Raw genomic sequence first — 16620 nt, 5'->3', positions numbered from 1 at the left:
TTTGCTTTTTCGTTTCATACCAGTCCATTACTCCTCATTATGCTCTTCAAATATTTGCAGATAATTATCATATCCCTTCCTGCTGGTGTTGCTCAGATAAACTTAGCATATTTAGCTCTTCTAATCATTTGTCATAAATCAATCTGCATCTTTCTGCCACAGAGCTGCCTTGAAATCATCATAGTGTTGCAGCAGCAGTCTTCCTGCTCAGGTATATGATGTATTTGCATGTGGCATCCAAACAAATTTACTTCCATTTAATCACTGAATACCAAATATTGGGCCTTAACTTTCTGTGGCTAGCCACTACAGATCCCAACAATAAGCTGCACCACATGTTTTATTGCAGTTGTACAGCTTATTCCTGCAGTGATTTAAAAGGAAAATGACTGTGGGGGAGGGAATCATTACAGTACAGTAAATAGCATGCCTATCTTCATAGCCGTTTCAGAAATCTCTTAATGATACCGCACAACATAAAACAAAATGCCAAATGCATGAAACCGATGATACCGTGAGAGATCTAATCCTGTTGCATGGATATTGCTGTCGATGTGCAAAGAATGCCAAAGCATTTTACAGACAAATGTGAGTTAAGCCATCTTTGTGTATGCAAGTGCTGTTACGAGATGGGGAAGCTAAGGCCCAGAGAGGTTAAGTGACAAGCTCAGGCTTGCACAGTGAGAGTCAAGTGCTGAACGAGGAATCAAACCCAGATCTCTTGACTCCCTGTGCTGTGTCTTAGTGACAAGACCATCTGTACAAAAATAGCCAGAGAATGAAAATTTATTGGCTAAAAGCTTTTAATGGTACTTGGTTTTACAGATAATAGTACAAGATTGAAGAGAGGAAGTCATAGCTCCATCCTTTCATGAGTCCCAAAGTAGTGTCATTTTTTAAAATATAAATTTAATTCAATAACCTTATTAAATCCTGGAAGTACTAACGATCCCTTTTATGGCCAGCCCAGAATATGGCTGGGCAGCTGGGGGTGGAGTCACACTCTTGGGTAGGCCACGGCAGCCCTCCTTGGCTATGAAAGATACTAATCGTTCATTTAAAGAACTTCTTTCTTTGTGCTAGCTGACGAGGGCTTGCCTGCAAAAGAGCAGCAGCAGGCAGCAGTGGCCTCTTTGGAGTGGAGAATGGACCATTCTCATTGGCCTCTGCCATTCACAAAATGCCGTCGTCCAGCAGAACAGGACACCTGAGGATTGTACAGGTTATATCCCATCACCCTCTTCTGGGATGGGCTAGAGTACACATTGGGCAGTGCCTGAAAAATCACCCGCCAAGTCAGGTCAGGAAATGAAGGATAATTTAAACAACTGAACTGGCAGGGGACAGTTGAATAGGCCCAGACTGTAAGCATCAGGGCTTCACAGCTGAAATTTGGCTCAATAGTCTTCCTCCTCCAAACAGTATAATTGGCTCTTCAGTTACAGGAATAGTATAAGCAGTTGGGGCCTTACTTCTGTGTCTTAACCTCACGATGGCACCTCCAACAGCTAAGGACTGGATCCGCAGAAGCTCCTTTTCCCCCTCATCAGTGTTCCTTGCAACGGAGCAATATCACCAATATTACTCTCTGATCTTGTTAGTTATCCCTGCTTTTGTGCCCTCCCCATTCAATTGCTGTGATGCCCTCTCCGTGGGGCACCTTTGGAGGCAAATCAAAAGCTGCCCTGACAGTGCTTGCCATGCACGTGTGCTCCAAAGACTTCCCTGGCTCCTGATTGGCTTCTAAGTGCAATTCAAGGCATGGATAGTCTGAAAAATCAATTTAAAAATGAAGGGATGATACAAAGAGACATTTAACAGAGTGAGGAAAATAAAAGTAAGTAAAAATGCCCGGGGGTGGGCGGGGCGGACACAGTTTTTATGTACCTCTCAAAAACTGGACCTAACAGAGTGTGTGCCTGTCATCCTCTAGGCCACTTGGCTTGCATGTTGTATCGCTTTCCTCCCCAAATAGTGTTCTAACAGCAGGACGGCATTACTTTTCTAAACAACCTTCCAACCAATCTGTTCTGGATAGTGACTGGATTATTTGTGTCACTATCCAGACTGTAGCTTTGCTGTGTTTTACACCAGCTTCGCCGTGGGGAAACTGGGTTGGAGGAAGCTTCCTCACTCAGCAGTGCTGGAAACATGCTGGAACTTTTTTTAGGAGTCAAACAGGTGTCTTGTGATTCTTTAGGTACTTCCAGTGCTTGTGTTCTGGCACTTCTCAAGTGCTGTATTCACCTCCTGATCCTCCGTTATGTGTGCTTTGAAAACTGCAAGCAGGGGAGCATATGGTTGCAAATCCCAGTTTTTTACTAAGGGACTGTTCCTAGTAAGAAATCATTTCATCTTCAGTCAAGAAGAGTGCCACATTCTGGAAAGACTCCAGTCTGTAGCCCTCTAAATCTAGTACCAGCCATCCAGAGAAGGATCAGTGACCAACTGAGCTGCAGCAAATATCTTTTGAAAGGCATCGGAAGTAAGGCTCCCAGAAAAGTGCATTGGAGGCCCAACACAGCCTGCATTAGCCAAACACATCAATCTAAAACCCATCTCGTCTAAAACATTTTGAACTGTCCCCTGTTGCGTTTAGTTCCTTGATTAAATCCCTTCACAGGGACATGATATGTGGCTAATAGACGGGTATTGATGAATTAGTGGTGATCTGATTCAAGATGCAATTTAAAATGAGATTGCTTTCAGTAAAGTGACTCTGTTATGGACAGTGTACGGCACTATTCCTCATAGGACATCCATGTTCTCAGGGACTTCCACATTAAATATGATCCACTGAGAAGTCAAAAGACCGAGACCAAGATAATAAAGTGGTTTTGTGTCCCTCAGTATTTCAATGCTGAGCTTGAGACATCTTAATGGGGCCCAATTTTCATAGAACAGGTGCTCAGCGTGTTTTAATCCCAACCTTGATTTGGCAGGGAAATTCTGCAAGTGAATTCTGCAAATTCTGCAAGTCTTGCATCGTAATGTCTCTCTTTATATGCAAAGTATGATGAGTGCAATTTGACAGGGCACACGATGAGTTCCGTTGGGTTGGGTGACTTTAGCTGTGCGTTTTCTGACTTCCTAGTTTTTAAGTGTGACCTTAACTTTGACTTTCTATGTGTGTTTTGAGAGAACTACCTTTTTCCCCTAAAGACTTTTTGTCTTAAGTAACTGATACTTATAACTTTAACTCCATGTATGCCTGGATTTACTTCAGCAGCATCCCTGCATGGCCCATCAGGGCATGACTCATGCAGCCGCAGGCATCCAAGGTAGCGATGCTTTAGCCCCGTGGCCAAATCACACTTCAGTACAGCCCCTTTCAGCGTATTAAGGTTCAAAGAAAACCAAGGACAAAATACCACAGCTCAGAACAGGGTGGTCTGATGAACCTTTGGTGGGACCCTGCCCTTCTATTCAAGGCTTGTCTTCAAACAGTCCTTGTTTCCGCCGATTCCCCAGAGGCGGGTTGTCCCGTCTAGCAGGAGGCTTGTCCAGCCAGTAAGCTAGCTCAGTCTCTGAGTGGCAACTAGGCTTCTCTCACATCCGAAGCAGAGCTCTGCTCTCCTTCCTGGTCAGCCCTGAGCTTGGCTAGGTCGCCTCCTTTTGACTCCCCACTCCATCCCTAGCATTTGCTGTGGGCTCTGTGTAACCTTCTGATGGCCATTGTGGGGCTACCTGCCTTGGCACCCCTTGTTTCATGACTTTTTTGGAGTGGGACTCAACAACTGGAGAGACTAATTGGATGGTGAAATAATAGCAAACGTTATTAACAGCTGAAAGATTTCTAAATTTATCCTCCTCATTAATACACCCCCTTCCCTCGACACAGACATACACAGCATACACACCCCAGATGCACACAGACCAGCTGTATTGGCTACAGCTACACCCCAGGGCTACAGACTCATTTTCACAAACTTGAATTTCTTCAGCCCACCCTGCAGTTCTGCCCCTGCAGCCCGGTTCTGGCCCCCTAGTGGATACACAGGACCCTGGAAACAGTGTTGTGAATATCTGCTCAAATAAATTGGTTAGTCTCTAAGTTAGTCTCTAAGTCTCTAAGTGCCACAAGTACTCCTTTTCTTTTTGCGAATACAGACTAACACGGCTGTTACTCTGAAACCTGTATAGGGGTTGTATTTCAGAGGAGAGGGCATGTTCTGTTACTTCGCCTATGTTTTATGAGATGCCATTAAAAGAAATCCCTTAGAACATTTCTTGCCTGGTATTAAAAAGAGAGGTTTTATTGCAAATACTCCATGGGGTCATCTTTAAACATGATCCTTGGTTCACTTATTAGATTTGTAAAGAATTTTTCAACTGAGTGACGGTAAAAGAGCCTCTTTGTTTGGAAAGACTTTAATCTGTTAACTTGTTACATGCAGTTGAACCTGTCAGTGATGTACCAAGAGATAGTTTTACATTATTCGTCTGGAGCCGAGTGCCAAATCTCCTGAACCAGTGCGACTTGATTTGCCTGACGTGGCTAATGCAGCCAGCTGCTTCCCTAACATAGAACTAGAGTCCACGTCTCAATAAGTGGCTTGTTTTTCATTAACAGTGGCAGATATTCAGAGGGCTGGCAGGCCCAGGGTGTTGGTAATGAGAATCAAGATAGTAAGTACAGTAAGCAAAAGGGGATTGCTCTCTGGCGGCCTGTGTGAAGCAAGTTGGTCTCAGTCCAGTTTCTAGTGGTCTGGTATCCACATCACAGTTAGCACTGATGACTGCCTTTGTTGATAGTGTGATTAGAAACCACAAGGACTGAATGTGAATGGAACACAGCATCCTCTCACCCCTGGAGGTGGCCCTGCCATGGTAAGATTGGGGTAGATTGGCTCAGCAGAGTAGAAAAGCTTAGTTTCCTAATGCCAGACTTGTTATGTGAATAAATAGCAGACTCCAGGGCCTTTTTCTGATTGATACTACAACTCCTTAATCCTGCCAGAGCAAGGCAAAAAGGCCTTCTTATCAATCAGAATCAGGCCCTTCAGACTCCTGGGCTCTAAAACCAGCCCCTTTCATCAGCACTAAAATGATTGTGTGTAAGGGATTGTCTCCAGTAGGAAATTGACCAGATTAGCTGTTCTGGAATAATTATTACAGAACAGTTATTCTGGACGCTCTCATTCCAAAATAAGAGTATCCACATGGGGGCTTATGCTGAAATAATTATCCTGCAATAGCTATTTCAGTAAATGTCCCAGTGTAGCCAAGCTCGAACATAGATCAAAATTAAACCCAACACTCTGTAAACAAACGACTTGATTCAAATGACCCCTGCATGTGGCCGGAGGGGATTATCTCTGTTCTCCCAGGTGATAATTATGCCTTTTACTTCTCACTAAGAGTTAATTGGCCCTACTGTTGCTAGGCCCAGAACAATCAATAGTGGAGTCTACCCAGATCAGAGTCTATCCAACTTGATTCTACTTTCCATACCTCACTCGCCCTAGGTTTTCTTTGTTGTTTATTGTTCAGTCATCACTGATTCTCCTCCTGCTTGCCTCAGGGCTGAGCTAACAATTTTCAGGACTGCAGCAGAGCAGAGAGGAAGATGAGGGATCAAGCTGTGAGTTACTTCCCCATTCATTTCTGCTCCTGGAAGGGAAGATCATTCTGGTTTAGTCGTTCCGTTTGTTCCTAAATCAACACCTGACCACAGAGCCCCAGTCCATTGATTGCATTGTTCATGCCACAGTTTTGACTTTACTTATCCTGAGTACCAAAACTTTTGCTTTTTCTTTGCTGGTTATTTACACAGGTTTGGTAATAAAATTACTACCTGGCCAGAAGGGTCTGTCTAGGTGTGTGTTCACTCACCATTTACCTTAGATGGGTGAAATGCGTGACTTCCATATGATGAAGTGAGCTGTAGCTCACGAAAGCTCATGCTCAAATAAATTGGTTAGTCTCTAAGGTGCCACAAGTACTCCTTTTCTTTTTCCATACCCACATTTACTCTCCATCACAGCTTTCTGGTTTATGGAATTCAGAGCAATGAAAAAAACTTCTGTAGGTGATACATGTGTCAGAAGGAGTGGGCAAGCCCTGAAGCCATCCCATTGAAGGAGACTGAGGAGGTTGTCTCTACTGTTGGAGGGAGCTGAGCTGTGTTGTGGGTTTGGTCCTACAAACTCTGAAAGACCCAGTGGTGGAATTGCAGGGCAATGCATATCATCCCTTTTGTCTGAGCTCTCTGTCAGCTGTAGCAAAGAAGTGTCAATTGTATGATACTGTAGTGTGAGGTGGAATATTCTCCTGGGTCCTGCCAGCAGTCAGTGTGTGTCATTGTCACAGAGTGTGGGGGAGTCCAGGCCCTGCACCCCTCTTCCTGGGATTCACTGAGACTCTCAGCCAGCCAGTAAAACAGAAGGTTTATTGGACAACAGGAGCACAGTCCAAAACAGAAGTTGTGGGTACAACCAGGACCCCTCAGTCAAGTTCTTCTGGGGGAGCAGGGAGCTTACACCCCAGCCCTGGGGTTCCCTGCGTTCCACCACCCAGCACCAAACTGAAAACTAAACCCCCTCAGTGGGCTCTCTCCTACAGCCTCTGTTCACATTCCTGGGCAGAGGTGTTACCTCCCCCTCCCGGCTCAGGTTACAGGCTCTCAGGTCTCCCATCCCCAGGGCAGATTCCCAGGTCAACACTCCCCGCTCTGTGCTGTGTCACATTGTCACATCTCTCCCCCCTTCGAGACCGAACTGAGTGGGGTCACTGTGACCAGTGACCTGGGGAAGTTCAGGGCCCCCTCTCCGGGACAGCGCATCCGCTATCATGTTGGCACTTCCCTTCACGTGGACCAAGTCCATGTCATAATCCTGCAGGAGCAGGCTCCACCTAGGAGCTTGGCGTTGGCTTCTTTCATCTGGTGCAGCCAGGTCAGGGGACAGTGGTCGGTGTACACAGTAAAGTGTCGCCCGAAGAGATAGGGCTCTAGTTTCTTGAGGGCCCACACCATGACCAGGCACTCCTTCTCGATGGCCGCGTAGTGTTGCTCCCGGGGTAGCAACTTCTTGCTCAGGTACACGATGGGGTGTCTCTCCCCCTTTTCATCCTCTTGCATTAACACCACCCCCAGTCCTGTGTCTGAGGTGTCGGTGAACACCACAAAGGGCTTGTCAAAGTCTGGGTTTGCCAGAACTGGGCCACTGACCAGAGCCTCCTTCAGCGCCCGGAAAGCCTCCTGGCACTGCTCGGTCCAGACCACCTTGTCTGGCTTCCCCTTCTTGCATAGCTCAGTGATGGGGGTGGCTATGGCGCTAAAGTGGGGCACAAATCTTCAGTAGTATCCTGCCATCCCAATAAAGGCTTGGACCTGCTTTTTGGTGTAGGGAGCGGGCCAGTCTCTGATCATCTCCACATCGGCTGGTTCCGGCTTTAGGTGGCCGCTCCCCACCCGATGGCCCAGGTAAGATACTTCAGCCATCCCCACCTAGCACTTCTCCGCTTTTACAGTCAGCCCAGCCCCCTGGAGTCGGTCCAGCACTTGTCTAACCTGGGACACATGGTCCTCCCAAGTCTGGCTAAAGACACAGATGTCATCAATATATGCCACGGCAAAACTCTCCCTCCCCCTCAGTAGCTGGTCCACCAGGCGCTGGAAGGTGGCCGGCGCTCCCTTGAGGCCGAAAGGCAGGGTCAGGAACTCATAGAGCCCCAGAGGGGTGATAAAGGCCGATTTCAGCCGGGCATCTGCATCCAGCGACACTTGCCAGTAGCCCTTTGTAAGGTCCATGGTGGTAAGGTACCGAGCTCCTCCCAGCTTGTCTAGGAGCTCATCAGGCCTGGGCATGGGGTAGGCATCAGATACAGTGATGGCATTGAGCTTCCGATAGTCCACACAGAACCAGACCGACCCGTCCTTTTTGGGGACCAGCGCCACCGGTGAGGCCCAAGGGCTGGCAGACGGCTGGATCACCCCCAAAGCCAGTATGTCCCGGACCTCTCTTTCCAGGTCCTGAGCAGTTTTCCCTGTGACTCGGAAGGGGGAGCATCTTATCGGCGGGTGCGACCCTGTCTGCACCCGGTGGACAGTCAGATTAGTGCGTCCAGGCTGGTTGGAAAACAGCTGTCGGTACGGATGCAGCACCCCCCTGACCTCAGCTTGCTGGGCAGGGGTTAGCTGATCCGAGAGGGGAATTGTTTCCAGGGGGAAACCAGCTCTGGTCCCAGGGAATAGATCCACTAAAGGGTCATCTCCCTGCTCCTCCCAATGTCCACACACGGCCAACACCATATTCCCCCTGGCATAATATGGCTTCACCATATTCACATGGTACACCCAGCGCTGGTGCGCCCGGTTAGACAGTTCCACCACACAGTTTACCTCATTGAGCTGCTTGACAACCTTGAAAGGGCCCTCCCAGGCGGCCTGTAGTTTTTTCTTTCTCACGGGGATGAGAACCATCACCTGATCCCCGGTGGCGTAGGCATGGGCCTGCGCCGTGCAGTCATACCAGACCTTCTGCTTTTTCTGGGCTTTGGCCAGATTCTCCCTGGCCAGGCCCATGAGTTCAGCCAGTCTCCCTCAGAAGATCAGGACATACTCCACCACTGACTCTCCATCGGGAATGGCCTTCCCCTCCCACTCGTCTCTCATCAGGTCCAGGGGGCCCCTCACCCTCCTGCCATATAACAGTTCGAAAGGCGAAAATCCGGTAGACTCCTGGGGCACCTTCCTGTACGCGAACAGCAGGTGAGGTAAGTACTTGTCCCAGTCCTGCGGGTGCTGGTTCATAAAGGTTTTCAGCATCATCTTTAGCGTCCCATTGAACCTCTCCACCAGCCCATTGGACTGGGGGTGATAAGCTGAGGCCCAGTTGTGCCGGACCCCACATTTCTCCCACAAGCACCAGAGCAGGGCCGACATGAAGTTGGACCCTTGGTCTGTCAAGACTTCCTTGGGGAACCCCACTCGGCTGAAAATGGTCAGGAGCGCATCCTCCACGATGTCTGCTTCAGTGGAAGCTAAGGGCACTGCCTCAGGGTAGCAGGTGGTGAAATCTACCACCACCAGAATGTATTTCTTCCCCGACCGGGTCGTCTTGCTCAGAGGCCCCACGATGTCCATGGCCACCTTCTGGAAAGGCTCCTCTATGATGGGCAAAGGTCTCAAAGGTGCTTTCCCCTTGTCCCGGGCCTTCCCCACCCTCTGACAGGAGTCACAGGATCGGCAATGCTGCGGACCGTGGTAAAGACCCCGGGCCAGTAAAAGTTCTGTAGCAACCTCTGCCGGGTGCGCCAGATTCCCTGGTGCCCTGAGAGGGGGATGTCATGGGCCAGGTACAGTAGCTTGCGGCGATACTTCTGGGGGACCACCAACTGCCTCCTGATCCCACAGGACTCTGCTTCCCTTGTGGGAGCCCATTCTCGGTACAGGAACGCCCTCTCCCACAGGAACCTCTCCTGGCAACCTCTCGTCATGGTCCGTACCACACTGAGGTCGGCCAAGTCCCTGAGCTTCCGCAAGGAGGGATCTTTCTCAACTCGGCCTGGGACTCAGCGGCTGGGGAAGGGATGGGGCCCGGTTCCCTCTCATTGGCCGGGTCTGAGACCACAGCCTCTCTGAGCCGTGCCCCTCGGCGCTCCCTCCCCACCCGGGTAGGGTCCTGCACCTCCGGTGTGGTACTCTCCCCAAGGTCAGGGCGCAGTGCCCCTTGCCGGCTCTGGCTACGGGTCACAACCAGGGCGGTCTGGGGCTTGCTTGGCCAGTCCTCTAGGTCTCCCCCCACTTTAAAACCTCAGTGGGCAAATGGTGTTGCACCCCCACATCCTTGGGGCCCTCCTTGGCCCCCCATTTCAGGTGTACCCTTGCCACGGGCACCTTAAATGGGGTCCCGCCCACCCCCCTCAGGGTCAGGTAGGTGTTGGGCACAACCCGATCTGAGGCCACCATCTCAGGCTGGGCCAGTGTCACCTCTGCGCCCGTATCCCAGTATCCATTGACCTTCCTCCCATCCACCTCCAGGGGAACAAGGCACTCTCTCCGGAGGGACAGCCCCGCACCCACCCTGTAAACCGAGTACCCTGAGTCCAGAGCATCCAGCCCTCTGGCAGAGTTGGCCTGGGGGTACTCTTCCCTCCCAAGCAGCTGGTAAGCTGGCAGCCCTCCTTGCCTGGGCCGTCTTCCCATCGTCCCGCTCGGTCCCTACCCAGTTAACCCTAGGTAGGTTGGGTCTGCTTAGTCTGTCCCTGAGCCTGGGGCACTGGGTCTGTACGTGGCCTCTCTGGCCACAGGGATAGCAGCTCAGGTCACGTTGGTCCCCTCGAGCGGGTCGGAGGGGCCCGACGCCAGGCGTTCCCCTTTGGAGGGGGTTCTCCGTATTTCCCCGCTGGGAGGTCCCATGGTGACTCTCTCTCTCTGCATCGGGGGGGCCTGTTCTTTTGGGACTCCTCCCTGCTGCCCCCTGACCGACTGTTCACAAACTCGTCGGCCAGCTGTCCTGCGTGCTGGGGGTTCTTTAGCTTTTTGTCCACCAACCACAGCCTCAGGTTGGAAGGGCACTGTTCATTCAGTTGCTCCAGTACGATTAGGTCAAGCAGGTCCTCTTTAGCTTGGGCACCAGCTGTCCACTTGCGGGCATATCCCTGCATCCGGTTGACCGGTTGTAGGTATGTGACCTCAGGCTTTTTACGCTGACTCCGGAACCTTCTCCGGTACATCTCGGGGGTCAGCCCAAACTCACGGAGCAGGGCCTGTTTGAACAGTTCATAGTCCCCTGCCTCTGCCCCTGTCATTCGGCTATACACCTCCATGGCTTTGGGGTCCAGTAAGGGGGTGAGGAACTGGAGCCTGTCTGCAGGGTCTACCCTGTGCATCTCGGAGGCATTCTCAAAGGCCGTCAGGAAGCTATCTATGTCCTCCCCCTCCTTACGCTGGGCCAGGAAGCACTTATCAAAGCTCCTTGCAGTCTTGGGTCCCCCCTCACTCACCGCAGCCGGGGCCCCACTGCTCCTCAGCCTGGCCAGCTCCAGTTCATGCTGTCTTTGTTTCTCCTTCTCCTGACGTTCATATTGACGTTGTTTTTCATGATCCTCCAGCTCCCTCATTTTCATCTCCCTCTCCCATTCCAGCCACATCTGCTCCAGGGATGGGGAGCTCCGCCGGGAGGATCCCCTGCTGGCTGCCGGGGTCAGGGTGCCTTCGGTATTCGCTGGGCTTCCCCCAACCCCTCCCCCAGGCATAGGTAGGAAGGGTCTCGGAATGTCCTCGGCAGCAGTCTGACCCCTCCCAGCCCGGTCAGGCCCCAGGGCCCACGCTGCATCCACCGGGCGGCTTCCCTCAGGGACAGGGATCGGGTCATCCAAGCGATCCCTCTCCTCCAACTGGGTAATCAGCTGTTCCTTGGTGGACCTCGCAATGCGCAGCCCCCTCTGCCTGCACAGCTCCACCAGGTCACTCTTAAGGCATTTAGCGTACATCTCCCTGCTGGCCACTTGCAGGCCGGGCAGCTTTCTACGGTTTCCAGGAAAAAAACCCTCATGTGCCAGTCCTTCTTGAGGTCACCACCTCTTTGCCAGGGTCGAGCTGCAGACTCCTCCACCCCTGGGACCGCTCGCTGCAATCCCCCGGGGGACCCTGTTACTGCAAAAGTCCTTCTCTGTGGTCACACACTCCCAGGGGTTAACCACCCCCTGAAACTGTCTCTCTCTGAATCTTCAGCACGCCTGGTCCCCGTCAATCCCTCTTCTTTTTACTGTTCCCCAGTCACTTACTGCAGGAAGCACCGTTCACGGGGTGCAGTACATCCCACCACTGCCACCAGTTGTCACGGAGTGTGGGGGAGTCCAGGCCCTGCACCCCTCTTCCTGGGATTCACTGAGACTCTCAGCCAGCCAGTAAAACAGGTTTATTGGACAACAGGAACACAGTCCAAAACAGAGGTTGTGGGTACAACCAGGACCCCTCAATCACGTCCTTCTGGGGGAGCAGGGAGCTTAGACCCCAGCCCTGGGGTTCCCTGTGTTCCTCTCCCCAGCCCCAAACTGCCAACCAACCTCACCCAGCAGGTTCCCTGCTGCAGCCTCTGTTCACATTCCTGGGCAGAGGTGTTACCTGCCCCTCCCCCTCCTGGCTCAGGTGACAGGCTCTCAGGCCTCCCATCCCCAGGGCACATTCCGAGGTCAACACTCCCCCCTCCCTGCTGCGTCACATCCATATAACAGAACATTTCTTCCTTCCTTCCCCTGCCAAACTTTCTCTTTCCGTCTATGGCTGCAAATGTTGATCATGGTAATAAAATGAGTGAGTCCTTTTTAAAATCCAGCCACTGTATTTATCTTCGCCCTCCCATGGCAGGGAGTTCCACATGTTAACCATTGATGATGTAAAGAAGTAGTTTCTTCGTCTTGCTCTAGATATATGGCCCATCTAATTTCAAGGGGCTTCTCCTGATATTGTAATATGTGACAGGGCAAGAAGGAGAGTCTGGTCATATTTCACTGTAGACCCTTTCCTCATCAAGGAAGTGCTTCCTGAATCTTCTCCTCTGCAGTTGTAATTAATCTGCAGTCTCTCATTTTATGTAGATCTTGCCATGTTTCTAACATGAGGTGACCAGACAGTAATACAAAAGAATACAAAAATAATAAACAAATGTATTATTGTTTCATTTAATGAAATATTTTCTGAATGATCTTCTGTCCCTTTGTTAATTGCACACTCCTTGTGTGTTTAAACAGCCGGGGCAGTGGCTTTACTGAGTTATCCACTATCGTTGTTTGTTTGTTTGTTTATTTAGTAGTGTTATTGTAGCATCTGGAAGACCCTGTCATGGGCCAGAACCCCATTGTGCTAGGCGCTGTACAAGCACAGGGCAAAAAGCTAGTCCCTGCATCCAAGAGTTTGCAGTCTAAGTATGGTGGCTCTAGATCTTTTCTGACAGCGTGCTGCAAGGTCAGAATGCATTGCAGCAGAGAGGCAGACATAGATAGTAGTTGTAGAACCCTGTAGAGTTACGCTTTGTGTAAGAGAATTTAAAATGAACAGTTAGAAAAAACAATCCGCATAGTGGAAGCCACGGCTGGTTATAAAACAAGTATATACAGAGATAGTATGATCTATGGTTGGTGTTCGGGACTGGGGCTCTGGGTTCCAGAGGCTCTAATGGAGATCATGGCTCCTAATCTAATAATAATTTTTGAAAGTCAGACAGAAATGTGATGACTAAGTTGATGGCACCCCTTTAACAATCTTTAAACAACCTCCTTAATGGACTTATTCTCCTTGCCTGTTGAGTTTGTCTTGTTAATTGTTCTCCTGGTGCAGGGCTGCAGCAAAGGGTCTTTCTCTCACCTTAATGGAGCGTCTGATTCAGAAATTTGGCGAGAGCATAGTGAAGATGCTGACTGTGCAATACCGAATGCATCAGGCCATAATGCAGTGGGCCTCCACCGAAATGTACTGTGGCCGACTCTCGGCTCACCCTTCCGTGGCGCATCATTTACTGAAGTAAGTGACTTGGCTCTTTTTTTTTTCTTAACCAGGTTTCAGTGAGGAATGGACGTTGTCAGTTAATATTTATCAGCCATTAACAATTTTCTGTCTGTCTGCGATATCCTTTTGCTATTTCTTACCCATTTTGTTCTGATTTCATTTAGCAAACATTGATTTTGTTTTCCCTTGTGCAGCTTACAGAATAGAAACCCACAGGGCTATGCTCTGTTTTGGTTTTTAAAAAATCCTCCTGTGACTTGTTATACAGGAAGGCCTGATCTGCTGCCTCTCCAAGAAGAACTCCCCAGAACAGAGAGCTAAATATTGACTTAGCTATAACATCTGTAGCACTCTGTAAGTGGGTTTTCAAATCCAGCTCTGTTTATGAATCTGTGATTATCTGATGGCTATTGGTGGCCTATGCCAAATGACTTGTCTACAAGTAGGTATATTTTAGTCCTGATACTGATGACAGCATCCCTGGGAAGTGACTTTTGGAAGTTTCTGCCTACTGATATTTGAAAGTAACACTGTAGGACACTTTAATCATGTCTGCAGCATTCTCATGTATTCTGACTCTGGTTTGCTGCCTTTTCATTTTACTGTGCCCAGGTGCTAGTAAATGAGGATCAGATTAATGAAGTCCTGGCAGGTTTGGGGTGAGAGGGATACTGGAACCCTTTTTACAGACTGGTTGGGTTTATCCTGGTGAGATGCTGGAACCCATATATGTGCGGCTGGAGGGGAACCTAACCCTCAAAACTCTGATCTTGCCCTCATTATCCACTCACCGAGCTTTGTCAAATTCGCACCACCCTACCTGCTGTTTCATATATCGGATTCTGTGCGAGGGTAGAAATTTCTGGGCTCTTGGAACCAAATAAGACAAGAGGTTTGCGAGATATGGAGGCTCAAGGGGAAGTGTGTCCCCCTCTTGAAACATCTTGAGTTGACTTGGAGGGAGGGGGTTGCTCAACATATTGTCAAAAACGCCTTTGAGCGAGAAACACTGGCCAAGATTTTAAAAATGGGTAACCAAAATTAGGCTCTGAAATCAGTATTTAGGCACCTAAATAAGTATCCTGATTTTAAAAACTGTTACACCCATAGCAGCACCCACTGACTTCAAAAGGAGCTGCTGAAAGGGGTTTAAAACGTCTGCAGCCATATATGAAACACCAAAGTGTACAGGATCGAAGATGTTCCTGGCTGTCAGGGTTCCTGACCCTACCACCAAGGTATCTGGTGTTTAAATGCCAACTCCTATGATAAAATGATACTTGTGATAGATGTGTAGGGTGAGATTTGGCTTCAATGGGAGCGGAGTTAGGCCAAGGCTGAATGCTTTTGAAAATCTGCCCTGTACTGACGTTCTGTAGGGCAGTGGTTTTCAAACTTTTTTTCTGGTGACCCAGTTGAAGAAAATTGTGAAGGGTTTGTGGTAGGGTAGGGGGTCAGGACTCAGGGCTGACGGTGCAGGCTCTGCGGTGGGGCCAGGGCTGAGGGGTTTGGGGTGCAGGAAGGGGCTCTGGGTCTGAGGGGGTGCTCAGGGCTGGGGCAGGGGATTGAGGCACAGGGTTGGGGCATGGGCTTACCTCCAGCGGCTCCTGGTCAGCAGCACAGCCAGGGTGCAGAGGCAGGCTTCCTGCCTGTCCTGGCACCACGGACCGTGCTTCGTCCCGGAAGTGGCCAGCAGCAAGTCTGGCTCCTAGGCAGAGGTGAGCAAGCAGCTCCGCGTGGCTCTCACCTGCAGGCACCACCACCCTAGCTCCCATTGGCCGGGAACTGGCCAATGGGAGTGTGGAGCCGGTGCTCCGGTCGGGGGCAGCACACAGAGCCCCATTGTCCGTCCGTCCGTTCCCTCCCCCCTACCTCCCCCACCACCACCTGGGAGCCGGACCTGCTGCTGGACGCTTCCAGGGCGCAGCGCGGTGTCGGAACAGGTAGAGACTAGCCTGCCTAGCCAGGCAGCACCGCCGACGGGACTTTTAACGGCGCAGTCAGCAGTGCTGACCAGAGGTGCCGCGACCCAGTGCCTTACATTCCGCGACCCAGTAGTGGGTCGTGACCCGCAGTTTGAAAACCACTGCTGTAGGGGGTGCCCTTCCATAGAAGCGCTAAGCATTTGAAAGTATGGAGATAACGAGCTACGGTTCCATAAAAAACTTAGCTTTGCCCAGAGAGAAGTCTGTATTTCCTTAATAACCTTAGCTGTGCCCTCAGGGTAGAGTTTAGGTTGTTAGGGAGCCTTACTCTGTATTTCCGTATCTAATGCTTTTTTCAAAGTGTAAATTTGACTGAATTTTTTAAAATGGTAATTTACAAAAGTCAGAAACCAAGAAAATTAAAAATGTTTCCTCCTCCCCTTAAATGCTTGATATCTTTACAACCCTCACTCTTCACCTGGTTCTTCTGGCTGGGGATTTGACATGCATTTTGGAGACTGCTTGCAAAGGTGATTCTCAGATCCCACAAGCTCCTCAGTTTTGCATGCTGGCACTGATCTGTCCGAGTCCAATTTTGCATTGATAAAGCGATTTGTGAGCATATCAAATATGTACATTAGGCAGCAGATAACAGATAAGGCTAACAGACTCCAGCTGTGACTGTTTCTTGGCCAGCATGCATGAATCTGAGAAGAGCCTGCTGCTATGAGTCAGGCATTGCAGCAAAACAGGAAAGCAGAAGGAATCCTGCAACATTTATGCTGCAATAATTAACTATCACCTACTTCTTCAAGCACAGCATAAATGGTAGGGCCAGCAGCCATGTGTGAACGCTCCAGAAAAGAACATTCCAAGCAGATTGCGGGAAGCCGTTCTTACTCAGAGGATAGTAAATGGAAGTAGCCTTCTGGGCAAGATTGACACTTCAGCCACTTGGGTCATTGAAGAAGTGGAAAGGATGCTGTCCTGGGAGAAGCAGTGCCCAATGCAGCCCTCTCTGTGGGAAGGTCTTGGTGGAGGCAGCTAAAACCTTTGGATATGTAGGGTCTCTTATCAAAGGGGGAGCTTGGTAGGTCCAGCCTCTGAGATCTGGACCATAAGCTCCGGTGAAAACAATGCCAGATTATTTAAAGGGACCCTGCCAGTTGGAGTGCAGCCCCTGTAAAGTTGACTTTGATTCTGATGCTGATTGGCATCTTATGCAGGAATACTAACTTACGC

The 16620-nt window shown here is 49.9% G+C and overlaps 1 protein-coding gene across 1 annotated transcript in view; it reads left to right on the top strand.

Annotated features, from left to right (window-relative positions):
* IGHMBP2 (immunoglobulin mu DNA binding protein 2) overlaps nt 1–16620 on the top strand; it is an 82254-nt gene that overhangs the window by 46143 nt on the left and 19491 nt on the right. Inside the window, exon 9 of the mRNA XM_084631137.1 lies at nt 13286–13468. Within this exon, the coding sequence (XP_084487263.1) occupies nt 13286–13468 (183 nt within the window). The remainder of the gene's footprint in view (nt 1–13285; nt 13469–16620) is intronic.

Source organism: Lepidochelys olivacea, assembly GCF_965140295.1.
Source record: "Lepidochelys olivacea isolate rLepOli2 genome assembly, chromosome: 6".
NCBI lineage: Eukaryota > Metazoa > Chordata > Testudines > Cheloniidae > Lepidochelys > Lepidochelys olivacea.
The sequence above is the reverse complement of the archived record's forward strand: the minus strand, read 5'-3'. Positions and strand labels throughout refer to the sequence as shown.